General features: G+C 42.7%; 1 protein-coding gene across 2 annotated transcripts in view; it reads right to left on the reverse strand.

Annotated features, from left to right (window-relative positions):
- LOC129862048 (delphilin-like) overlaps positions 1-14329 on the reverse strand; it is a 70402-nt gene that overhangs the window by 26198 nt on the left and 29875 nt on the right. For both annotated transcript variants that reach the window (XM_055933377.1, XM_055933385.1), the window contains one exon: positions 11296-11399. In XM_055933377.1, coding sequence (XP_055789352.1) covers positions 11296-11399 — 104 coding nt within the window. The remainder of the gene's footprint in view (positions 1-11295; positions 11400-14329) is intronic.

Raw genomic sequence — 14329 nt, forward strand, 5'->3', positions numbered from 1 at the left:
GAAACTACATCCCCCACATACTGTTCTGAAACTAGATCCCCCAAATACTGGTCTGAAACTAGATCCCCTACACACTGTTCTGAAACTAGATACCCCTACATACTGGCCTGAAACTAGATCCCCTACATACTGGTCTGAAATTAGATCGCCTACATACTGGCCTGAAACTAGATCCCCTACATACTGATCAGAAACTAGATCCCCTACATACTGGCCTGAAACTAGATCCCCTACACACTGGTCTGAAACTAGATCAACCTACATACTGGTCTGAAACTAGATCCCCTACACACTGTTCTGAAACTAGATCCCCTACACACTGGCCTGGAACTAGATCCCCTACATACTGGTCTGAAACTAGAACCCCTACATACTGTTCTGAAACTAGATCCCCTACATACTGGTCTGAAACTAGATCCCCTACATACTGGTCTGAAACGAGATCCCCTACATACTGGCCTGAAACGAGATCCCCTACATACTGGCCTGAAACGAGATCTCCTACATACTGGCCTGAAACTAGATCCCCTACACACTGTTCTGAAACTAGATCCCCTACATATTGGTCTGAAACTAGATCCCCTACATACTGGTCTGAAACTATATCCCCTACATATTGGTCTGAAACTAGATCCCTTACATACTGGACTGAAACTAGATCCCCTACATACTGGTCTGAAACTAGATCCCCTACATACTGGTCTGCAACTAGATCCCTTACATACTGGTCTGAAACGAGATCCCCTACATACTGGCCTGAAACGAGATCCCCTACATACTGGCCTGAAACGAGATCCCCTACATACTGGCCTGAAACTAGATCCCCTACACACTGTTCTGAAACTAGATCCCCCTACATACTGGTCTGAAACTAGAACCCCTACACACTGTTCTGAAACTAGATCCCCTACACACTGGCCTGAAACTAGATCCCCTACATACTGGTCTGAAACTAGAACCCCTACATACTGTTCTGAAACTAGATCCCCTACATACTGGTCCGAAACTAGATACCCTACATACTGTTCTGAAACTAGATCCCCTACATACTGGCCTGAAACTAGATCCCCCTACATACTGGTCGGAAACTAGATCCCCTACATACTGGTCTGAAACTAGATCCCCTACATACTGGACTGAAACTAGATCCCTTACATACTGGTCAGAAACTAGTACCCCTACATACTGGCCTGAAACTAGATCGCCTACATACTGGCCTGAAACTAGTTCCCCTACATACGGGTCTGAAATTAGATCGCCTACATACTGGCCTGAAACTAGTTCCCCTACATACTGGTCTGAAATTAGATCGCCTACATACTGATCAGAAACTAGATCCCCTACATACTGATCAGAAACTAGATCCCCTACATACTGGCCTGAAACTAGATCCCCTACACACTGGTCTGAAACTAGATCCCCCTACATACTGGTCTGAAACTAGATCACCTACATACTGGTCTGAAACTAGAACCCCTACATACTGTTCTGAAACTAGATCCCCTACATACTGGTCTTAAACTAGATCCCCTACATACTGGTCTGAAACGAGATCCCCTACATACTGGCCTGAAACGAGATCCCCTACATACTGGCCTGAAACGAGATCCCCTACATACTGGCCTGAAACTAGATCCCCTACACACTGTTCTGAAACTAGATCCCCTACATATTGGTCTGAAACTAGATCCCCTACATACTGGTCTGAAACTATATCCCCTACATATTGGTCTGAAACTAGATCCCTTACATACTGGACTGAAACTAGATCCCCTACATACTGGTCTGAAATTAGATCCCCTACATACTGTTCTGAAACTAGATCCAATACATACTGGACTGAAACTAGATCCCCTACATACTGGTCTGAAACTAGATCCCCTACATACTGGTCTGCAACTAGATCCCTTACATACTGGTCTGAAACGAGATCCCCTACATACTGGCCTGAAACGAGATCCCCTACATACTGGCCTGAAACGAGATCCCCTACATACTGGCCTGAAACTAGATCCCCTACACACTGTTCTGAAACTAGATCCCCCTACATACTGGTCTGAAACTAGAACCCCTACATACTGTTCTGAAACTAGATCCCCTACATACTGGTCCGAAACTAGATACCCTACATACTGTTCTGAAACTAGATCCCCTACATACTGGCCTGAAACTAGATCCCCCTACATACTGGTCGGAAACTAGATCCCCTACATACTGGTCTGAAACTAGATCCCCTACATACTGGACTGAAACTAGATCCCTTACATACTGGTCAGAAACTAGTACCCCTACATACTGGCCTGAAACTAGATCGCCTACATACTGGCCTGAAACTAGTTCCCCTACATACGGGTCTGAAATTAGATCGCCTACATACTGGCCTGAAACTAGTTCCCCTACATACTGGTCTGAAATTAGATCGCCTACATACTGATCAGAAACTAGATCCCCTACATACTGATCAGAAACTAGATCCCCTACATACTGGCCTGAAACTAGATCCCCTACACACTGGTCTGAAACTAGATCCCCCTACATACTGGTCTGAAACTAGATCACCTACATACTGGTCTGAAACTAGAACCCCTACATACTGTTCTGAAACTAGATCCCCTACATACTGGTCTTAAACTAGATCCCCTACATACTGGTCTGAAACGAGATCCCCTACATACTGGCCTGAAACGAGATCCCCTACATACTGGCCTGAAACGAGATCCCCTACATACTGGCCTGAAACTAGATCCCCTACACACTGTTCTGAAACTAGATCCCCTACATATTGGTCTGAAACTAGATCCCCTACATACTGGTCTGAAACTATATCCCCTACATATTGGTCTGAAACTAGATCCCTTACATACTGGACTGAAACTAGATCCCCTACATACTGGTCTGAAATTAGATCCCCTACATACTGTTCTGAAACTAGATCCAATACATACTGGCCTGAAACTAGATCCCCTACACACTAGTCTGAAACTAGATCCCCTACAAACTGGCCTGAAACTAGATCCCCTACAAACTGGCCTGAAACTAGAACCCCTACATACTGTTCTGAAATTAAATCCCCTACATACTGTTCTGAAACTAGATCCACTACATATTGGTCTGAAATTAGATACCCCTACATACTGGTCTGAAACTAGATCCCCTACATACTGGTCAGAAACTAGAACCCCTACATACTGTTCTGAAATTAAATCCCCTACATACTGTTCTGAAACTAGATTCCCTACATATTGGTCTGAAACTAGATCCCCTACAAACTGGTCTGAAACTAGATCCCCTACACACTAGTCTGAAACGAGATCCCCTAAATACTGGTCTGAAACTAGATCCCCTAAATACTGTTCTGAAACTAGAACCCCTACATACTGGTCTGAAACTAGATCCCCTACATACTGTTCTGAAACTAGATCCCCCACATACTGTTCTGAAACTAGATATTCTCCATACTGGTCTGAAACTAGATCCCCTACATACTGGTCGGAAACTAGATACCCCTACATACTGGTCAGAAACTAGAACTCCTACATACTGGTCTGAAACTAGATCCCCTACATACTGTTCTGAAACTAGATCCTCTACACACTGGCCTGAAACTAGATCCCCTACACAATAGTCTGAAACTAGATCCCCTACATACTGGTCTGAAACTAGATCCCCTACATATTGGTCTGAAACAAGATCCCCTACATACTGGTCTGAAACTAGATCCCCTACATACTGTTCTGAAATTAGATCGCCTACATACTGGCCTGAAACTAGATCCCCTACATACTGATCAGAATCTAGATCCCCTACATACTGGCCTGAAACTATAACCCCTACATACTGGTCAGAAACTAGATCCCCCTACATACTGATCTGAAGCTAGATCCCCTACATACTGGTCTGAAACTAGATCGCCTACATACTGGCCTGAAACTAGTTCCCCTACATACTGGTCTGAAATTAGATCGCCTACATACTGATCAGAAACTAGATCCCCTACATACTGATCAGAAACTAGATCCCCTACATACTGGCCTGAAACTAGATCCCCTACACACTGGTCTGAAACTAGATCCCCCTACATACTGGTCTGAAACTAGATCACCTACATACTGGTCTGAAACTAGAACCCCTACATACTGTTCTGAAACTAGATCCCCTACATACTGGTCTTAAACTAGATCCCCTACATACTGGTCTGAAACGAGATCCCCTACATACTGGCCTGAAACGAGATCCCCTACATACTGGCCTGAAACGAGATCCCCTACATACTGGCCTGAAACTAGATCCCCTACACACTGTTCTGAAACTAGATCCCCTACATATTGGTCTGAAACTAGATCCCCTACATACTGGTCTGAAACTATATCCCCTACATATTGGTCTGAAACTAGATCCCTTACATACTGGACTGAAACTAGATCCCCTACATACTGGTCTGAAATTAGATCCCCTACATACTGTTCTGAAACTAGATCCAATACATACTGGCCTGAAACTAGATCCCCTACACACTAGTCTGAAACTAGATCCCCTACAAACTGGCCTGAAACTAGATCCCCTACAAACTGGCCTGAAACTAGAACCCCTACATACTGTTCTGAAATTAAATCCCCTACATACTGTTCTGAAACTAGATCCCCTACATATTGGTCTGAAATTAGATACCCCTACATACTGGTCTGAAACTAGATCCCCTACATACTGGTCAGAAACTAGAACCCCTACATACTGTTCTGAAATTAAATCGCCTACATACTGTTCTGAAACTAGATCCCCTACATATTGGTCTGAAACTAGATCCCCTACAAACTGGTCTGAAACTAGATCCCCTACACACTAGTCTGAAACGAGATCCCCTAAATACTGGTCTGAAACTAGATCCCCTAAATACTGTTCTGAAACTAGATCCCCCTACATACTGGTCTGAAACTAGATCCCCTACATACTGTTCTGAAACTAGATCCCCCACATACTGTTCTGAAACTAGATATTCTCCATACTGGTCTGAAACTAGATCCCCTACATACTGGTCGGAAACTAGATACCCCTACATACTGGTCAGAAACTAGAACTCCTACATACTGGTCTGAAACTAGATCCCCTACATACTGTTCTGAAACTAGATCCTCTACACACTGGCCTGAAACTAGATCCCCTACACAATAGTCTGAAACTAGATCCCCTACATACTGGTCTGAAACTAGATCCCCTACATATTGGTCTGAAACTAGATCCCCTACATACTGGACTGAAACTAGATCCCCTACATACTGGTCTGAAATTAGATCCCCTACATACTGTTCTGAAACTAGATCCAATACATACTGGCCTGAAACTAGATCCCCTACACACTAGTCTGAAACTAGATCCCCCTACAAACTGGCCTGAAACTAGATCCCCTACAAACTGGCCTGAAACTAGATACCCCTACATATTGGTCTGAAACTAGATACCCCTACATACTGGTCTGAAACTAGATCCCCTACATACTGGTCAGAAACTAGAACCCCTACATACTGGTCTGAAATTAGATCCCCTACATACTGTTCTGAAACTAGATCCCCTACATATTGGTCTGAAACTAGATCCCCTACAAACTGGTCTGAAACTAGATCCCCTACACACTAGTCTGAAACGAGATCCCCTAAATACTGGTCTGAAACTAGATCCCCTACATACTGTTCTTAAACTAGATACCCCTACATACTGGTCTGAAACTAGATCCCCCTACATACTGGTCTGAAACTAGATCCCCTACATACTGTTCTGAAACTAGATCCCCCACATACTGATCTGAAACTAGATATTCTCCATACTGTTCTGAAACTAGATCCCCTACATACTGGTCGGAAACTAGAACTCCTACATACTGGTCTGAAACTAGATCCCCTACATACTGTTCTGAAACTAGATCCTCTACACACTGGCCTGAAACTAGATCCCCTACACAATAGTCTGAAACTAGATCCCCTACATACTGGTCTGAAACTAGATCCCCTACATATTGGTCTGAAACTAGATCCCCTACATACTGATCAGAATCTAGATCCCCTACATACTGGCCTGAAACTATAACCCCTACATACTGGTCAGAAACTAGATCCCCCTACATACTGATCTGAAACTAGATCCCCTACATACTGGTCTGAAACTAGATCGCCTACATACTGGCCTGAAACTAGTTCCCCTACATACTGGTCTGAAATTAGATCGCCTACATACTGATCAGAAACTAGATCCCCTACATACTGATCAGAAACTAGATCCCCTACATACTGGCCTGAAACTAGATCCCCTACACACTGGTCTGAAACTAGATCCCCCTACATACTGGTCTGAAACTAGATCACCTACATACTGGTCTGAAACTAGAACCCCTACATACTGTTCTGAAACTAGATCCCCTACATACTGGTCTTAAACTAGATCCCCTACATACTGGTCTGAAACGAGATCCCCTACATACTGGCCTGAAACGAGATCCCCTACATACTGGCCTGAAACGAGATCCCCTACATACTGGCCTGAAACTAGATCCCCTACACACTGTTCTGAAACTAGATCCCCTACATATTGGTCTGAAACTAGATCCCCTACATACTGGTCTGAAACTATATCCCCTACATATTGGTCTGAAACTAGATCCCTTACATACTGGACTGAAACTAGATCCCCTACATACTGGTCTGAAATTAGATCCCCTACATACTGTTCTGAAACTAGATCCAATACATACTGGCCTGAAACTAGATCCCCTACACACTAGTCTGAAACTAGATCCCCTACAAACTGGCCTGAAACTAGATCCCCTACAAACTGGCCTGAAACTAGAACCCCTACATACTGTTCTGAAATTAAATCCCCTACATACTGTTCTGAAACTAGATCCCCTACATATTGGTCTGAAACTAGATCCCCTACAAACTGGTCTGAAACTAGATCCCCTACACACTAGTCTGAAACGAGATCCCCTAAATACTGGTCTGAAACTAGATCCCCTAAATACTGTTCTGAAACTAGATCCCCCTACATACTGGTCTGAAACTAGATCCCCTACATACTGTTCTGAAACTAGATCCCCCACATACTGTTCTGAAACTAGATATTCTCCATACTGGTCTGAAACTAGATCCCCTACATACTGGTCGGAAACTAGATACCCCTACATACTGGTCAGAAACTAGAACTCCTACATACTGGTCTGAAACTAGATCCCCTACATACTGTTCTGAAACTAGATCCTCTACACACTGGCCTGAAACTAGATCCCCTACACAATAGTCTGAAACTAGATCCCCTACATACTGGTCTGAAACTAGATCCCCTACATATTGGTCTGAAACTAGATCCCCTACATACTGGACTGAAACTAGATCCCCTACATACTGGTCTGAAATTAGATCCCCTACACACTGTTCTGAAACTAGATCCAATACATACTGGCCTGAAACTAGATCCCCTACACACTAGTCTGAAACTAGATCCCCCTACAAACTGGCCTGAAACTAGATCCCCTACAAACTGGCCTGAAACTAGATACCCCTACATATTGGTCTGAAACTAGATACCCCTACATACTGGTCTGAAACTAGATCCCCTACATACTGGTCAGAAACTAGAACCCCTACATACTGGTCTGAAATTAGATCCCCTACATACTGTTCTGAAACTAGATCCCCTACATATTGGTCTGAAACTAGATCCCCTACAAACTGGTCTGAAACTAGATCCCCTACACACTAGTCTGAAACGAGATCCCCTAAATACTGGTCTGAAACTAGATCCCCTACATACTGTTCTTAAACTAGATACCCCTACATACTGGTCTGAAACTAGATCCCCCTACATACTGGTCTGAAACTAGATCCCCTACATACTGTTCTGAAACTAGATCCCCCACATACTGATCTGAAACTAGATATTCTCCATACTGTTCTGAAACTAGATCCCCTACATACTGGTCTGAAACTAGAGCCCCTACATATTGGTCTGAAACTAGATCCCCTACATACTGGTCTGAAACTAGATCCCCTACATACTGGTCTGAAATTAGATCGCCTACATACTGGCCTGAAACTAGATCCCCTACATACTGATCAGAAACTAGATCCCCTACATACTGGCCTGAAACTAGATCCCCTACACACTGGTCTGAAACTAGATCCCCTACATACTGGTCAGAAACTAGATCCCCTACACACTGTTCTGAAACTAGATCCCCCTACATACTAGTCTGAAACTAGATCCCCTACACACTGTTCTGAAACTAGATCCCCTACATACTGGCCTGAAACTAGATCCCCTACATACTGATCAGAAACTAGATCCCCTACATACTGGCCTGAAACTAGATCCCCTACACACTGGTCTGAAACTAGATCCCCCTACATACTGATCAGAAACTAGATCCACTACAAACTGGCCTGAAACTAGATCCCCTACAAACTGGCCTGAAACTAGATACCCATACATACTGGTCTGAAACTAGATCCCTTACAAACTGGCCTGAAACTAGATCCCCTACAAACTGGCCTGAAACTAGATACCCCTACATATTGGTCTGAAACTAGATCCCCTACATACTGGTCTGAAACTAGATCCCTTACATACTGGTCAGAAACTAGAACTTCTACATACTGGTCTGAAATTAGATCCCCTACATACTGTTCTGAAACTAGATCCCCTACACACTGGCCTGAAACTAGATCCCCTACACACTAGTCTGAAATTAGATCCCCTACATACTGTTCTGAAACTAGATCCCCTACATATTGGTCTGAAACTAGATCCCCTACAAACTGGTCTGAAACTAGATCCCCTACACACTAGTCTGAAACGAGATCCCCTACATACTGGTCTGAAACTAGATCCCCTACATACTGGTCTGAAACTAGATCCCCTCCATACTGGCCTGAAACTAGATCCCCTACATACTTGTCTGAAACTAGATCCCCTACACACTGTTCTGAAACTAGATCCCCTACATACTGGTCTGAAACTAGATCTCCTACACACTGTTCTGAAACTAGATCCCCTACATACTGGTCTGAAACTAGATCCCCATACATACTGGTCTGAAACTATAACCCCTACATACTGGTCTGAAACTAGATCCCCTACATACGGGTCTGAAACTAGATCCCCTACGTACTGGCCTGAAACTAGATCCCCCACATACTGTTCTGAAACTAGATATTCTCCATACTGTTCTGAAACTAGATCCCCTACATACTGGTCGGAAACTAGATACCCCTACATACTGGTCAGAAACTAGAACTCCTACATACTGGTCTGAAACTAGATCCCCTACATACTGTTCTGAAACTAGATCCTCTACACACTGGCCTGAAACTAGATCCCCTACACAATAGTCTGAAACTAGATCCCCTACATACTGGTCTGAAACTAGATCCCCTACATATTGGTCTGAAACTAGATCCCCTACATACTGGTCTGAAACTAGATCCCCTACATACTGGTCTGAAATTAGATCGCCTACATACTGGCCTGAAACTAGATCCCCTACATACTGATCAGAAACTAGATCCCCTACATACTGGCCTGAAACTAGATCCCCTACACACTGGTCTGAAACTAGATCCCCTACATACTGGTCTGAAACTAGATCCCCTACACACTGTTCTGAAACTAGATCCCCCTACACACTAGTCTGAAACTAGATCCCCTACACACTGTTCTGAAACTAGATCCCCTACATACTGGCCTGAAACTAGATCCCCTACATACTGATCAGAAACTAGATCCCCTACATACTGGCCTGAAACTAGATCCCCTACACACTGGTCTGAAACTAGATCCCCCTACATACTGATCAGAAACTAGATCCACTACAAACTGGCCTGAAACTAGATCCCCTACAAACTGGCCTGAAACTAGATACCCATACATACTGGTCTGAAACTAGATCCCTTACAAACTGGCCTGAAACTAGATCCCCTACAAACTGGCCTGAAACTAGATACCCCTACATATTGGTCTGAAACTAGATCCCCTACATACTGGTCTGAAACTAGATCCCTTACATACTGGTCAGAAACTAGAACTTCTACATACTGGTCTGAAATTAGATCCCCTACATACTGTTCTGAAACTAGATCCCCTACACACTGGCCTGAAACTAGATCCCCTACACACTAGTCTGAAATTAGATCCCCTACATACTGTTCTGAAACTAGATCCCCTACATATTGGTCTGAAACTAGATCCCCTACAAACTGGTCTGAAACTAGATCCCCTACACACTAGTCTGAAACGAGATCCCCTACATACTGGTCTGAAACTAGATCCCCTACATACTGGCCTGAAACTAGATCCCCTACATACTTGTCTGAAACTAGATCCCCTACACACTGTTCTGAAACTAGATCCCCTACATACTGGTCTGAAACTAGATCTCCTACACACTGTTCTGAAACTAGATCCCCTACATACTGGTCTGAAACTAGATCCCCATACATACTGGTCTGAAACTATAATCCCTACATACTGGTCTGAAACTAGATCCCCTACATACGGGTCTGAAACTAGATCCCCTACGTACTGGCCTGAAACTAGATCCCCTACATACGGGTCAGAAACTAGATCCCCTACATACTGGTCTGAAACGAGATCCCCTACATACTGGTCTGAAACTAGATCCCCTACATACTGGCCTGAACCTAGAACCCCTACATACTGGTCTGAAACTAGATCCCCTACATACTGATCTGAAACTAGATCCCCTACATACTGGTCTGAAACTAGATCCCCTACATACTGGTCTGAAATTAGATCCCCTACATACTGGTCTGAAACTAGATCCCCTACATACTGGTCTGAAACTAGATCCCCTACATACTGGTCTGAAACTAGATCACCTACAAACTGGTCTGAAACTAGATCCCCTACATACTGGTCTGAAACTAGATCCCCTACATACTGGTCTGAAACTAGATTCCCTACATACTGGTCTGAAACTAGATCCCCTACATACTGGTCTGAAACTAGATCCCCTATAAACTGGTCTGAAACTAGATCCCCTACATATTGGTCTGAAACTAGATTCCATACATACTGGTCTTGACAAGAAGAAAAAAAGTGTTGAGAAGTTCTCTTCTGCACTGTTCAACCAATCCAGTAAATGTGGAGGAGGAGTTAAGATGGCGTGTCGCCTTGTTAACGTCCAAAAGAGGAAGTCGCGTCACAGGCTCTCTTCCCATTTCCTCCAGGACAATACAGTGTTATACAACACAGTACACAGAGAAGTGTAATCAGCAATGCGTCATCACTTACCTGGGATGACAGAGTCAATGCAGACAGGGGCATGGCCTCTCAGGGTGAACCCAAAACTCTTCTTCCCTCTGTAAACCCTCACTGTCCTTGGGGGAGCACGGAGGCTGAGGAAACAAAGTCTTTATTCCTTTCTGACAGATATTTGTATCAATAGTTGTAGTGGTAGAAGATATGGTTGTAGCAATGTAGTTGTAATATTCAGGAACTACATTACTACCACTGTTGTGTAATGATGTTTAATCAATGGGCTTTCATAAATACAGCTTTCAACTGTATTTATGAAGTACCACTGGACGTTTTGAATAGTGTTCTCCACAGTAACTAGCAATCAATTCATATTATTATGCCCACATCATTCTGTGTCTTTTGTAACGTGAATGCAACCAAATATAAAACAATAAAAGAATGTAAAGGAGTAAATAGAAAAGTAGCTAGTGTGTCCAGTTGGAATACCACATAACAGGTATAATTTCTAGCTCAGACAGAGATGTCTCTGTTTTCTGGCTCCCAGAAAGAACCATCAACGACTGGGATGGAGATATCACAGTTGCCATGGAAACTACTCAAGGCAACATGGTAAGATATAAACAGAGGTCCATAAAGCAGAACAAGAAGCAGAGAGGAATCCGGTAAAATCCATTATTTGATCATCTTTATGCTTGTTATGTGATATGGGGACAGATGAGAAAAATTCTAATGCGGTTTAAGAGTAATAATAATGGTAATAAGAGGCACAGAGTAAGAGGGTAGGCTCAGCACTGCAAAGCACTGGATATAAGAGACTGGAGAGTTAGAAAAGGTGAAGAAAACAGATATCTAACCTCTCTCCCCATCTAGCATTAGTACTTTCTATACATCAATACCATAACCCAAGAAACAGCACAGAAGAGGAGCTGAATACTGAAAACGTGATGTGGATGATCCAATGAACAATCAATCAAATAACCTATCATCACTAGAGAATTCAATATTGAATATCACTTTTCCATACTGACGTGAAACCTTATACCTCGAAAGGCAGTTTACCATAAACAATAGTGTATCAATTAGTTCCACATAACACCAAAGGTGCCCATTGATAGAGCCTGGCAGCAGGTCAGTGAGAGATCTTGACTGTACAAGCAGGTTCCTGTCTGTCCTACATGTGATGGAGGCTATGGTAATCAGAGTCGCAGCTAATCTCCTATCTAATACCATGGGCTGTCTCTTACTGTTACTGTATATGAGCTGTCAAGGTGATTACACAGGACATATCCTAATGAGCAGCATTTTGGAATAACACTGGCCATGGGCAGCGGGAAGGAGTAGGGAGGGCTGTTGGTAAAACATGGACTGGAGTCTACCATAAAGTCTATCTGTAAAACTGGCATGGAGTGGTGTGACGATGTTAACCCTACATCCAACCTGGTCTCATTTAAAAAAATATATGTTTTAACCTTTATTTAACTAGGCAAGTCAGTTAACCTGTTGAGGCTAGGGGGTGCTGTTGTCACTATTTATGTAAATCGTGTAATTTTTGAAACGGCTTCCTACTAAATTCTTGATCGTACAATATGCATTTTATTATTATTATTGGATAGAAAACAGTCTCTGGTTTCTATAGCCGTTGAAATTTTGTCTCTGAGTGGAACAGAACTCATTCTACAGCAATTTCCCTGACATGGAGTCAGATTTCACACATTTTGGCCCCTGATCTGGAGTCAGTTTAAAGGCCACTGTTATTGCTATGAGCATACAGACACTGCTTACGTCTTCCCCTGGATGCCTTTACGTGATGACGATTTGAATGGTATCGATTGCGCAATCACAGCCCCTATAAAACAAAAACACGTGTAGGTAGGAACTCTTTTCCAGATGCGTCATGCGCGCGGTGGACACCGACCTGCACTTTTTCCAAGCACTAGTGAAGCCAGTTATATTTCTCCGGTCATGTTTCTACTCGTTATAGGAGTTAAAAACATCATAAGGTAGTTAATTTAAACCGTTTTATAGCAATTTATTTCCGTTTAGTGCGATTTTGGGACATTTATTTCTGAGACACTGTGAATCTCTGGGCACGGTTCCAGTTCATGCCAAACGCAATGGGCATTTCGACATGGCAAGAGGACAGCTTTCGACCAAAAGACGATTAGACCCAAGAAAGGATTCTTTGCCCAAGATTCTGATGGAAGAACAGCTCAAAGTAGGAACAATTTATTATGATAAATCGTGTTTCTGTCGAGAAATGTTAATCGCTTAGGACGCCATATTGTTTGACGTAGCTTTGCTTGGCGCAAACTGTATTGAAAAGTAAGGATAATTTAAAAAATGTAAATCAGCGATTGTATTAAGAATTAAATTGTCTATCAATCGCTGTCCACCCTATATTTTTTAGTCACGTTTATGAGTATTTATGTATACGGCTAGATCCCTGTCTAATATGGCGCACGACATTGTCTGACCAGCTGGGCTACTTTTCTCATTGTCTAACCATGATTTTGGTGGCTAAATATGCACATTTTCGAACAAACTGTATATGGATTGTGAAATATGATGTTACAGGATTGTCATCGGAAGAATTCTGAGAAGGTTAGTGAAAAAATTAATATATTTTGGCGATGTTTACGTTATCGCTCTCTTTGGCTAGAATCAATGCTCTGGTAACGTTTGCATATGTGGTATGCTAATATAACGATTTATTGTGTTTTCGCTGTAAGACACTTAGAAAATCTGAAATATTGTCTGTATTCACAGGATCTGTGTCTTTCGATTAGTGTATGCTGTGTATTTTTACGAAATGTTTGATGATTAGTAATTAGGTAAACAGGTTGCTCTATATATTTATTCTAGTCCATTTGTGACGGTGGGTGCAATTGTAAACTATGACATCTACCTGAAATATGCACATTTTTCTAACAAAACCTATCCTATACCATAAATATGTTATCAGACTGTCATCTGATGAGTTTTTTTCTTGGTTAGTGGCTATCAATATCTTAGTTTAGCCGAATTGGTGATAGCTACTGGTGTTGGTGGACAAATAAAAGATGGTGTC

The sequence above is a fragment of the Salvelinus fontinalis genome, chromosome 1, assembly GCF_029448725.1.
Source record: "Salvelinus fontinalis isolate EN_2023a chromosome 1, ASM2944872v1, whole genome shotgun sequence".
In the NCBI taxonomy this organism is placed as follows: domain Eukaryota; kingdom Metazoa; phylum Chordata; class Actinopteri; order Salmoniformes; family Salmonidae; genus Salvelinus; species Salvelinus fontinalis.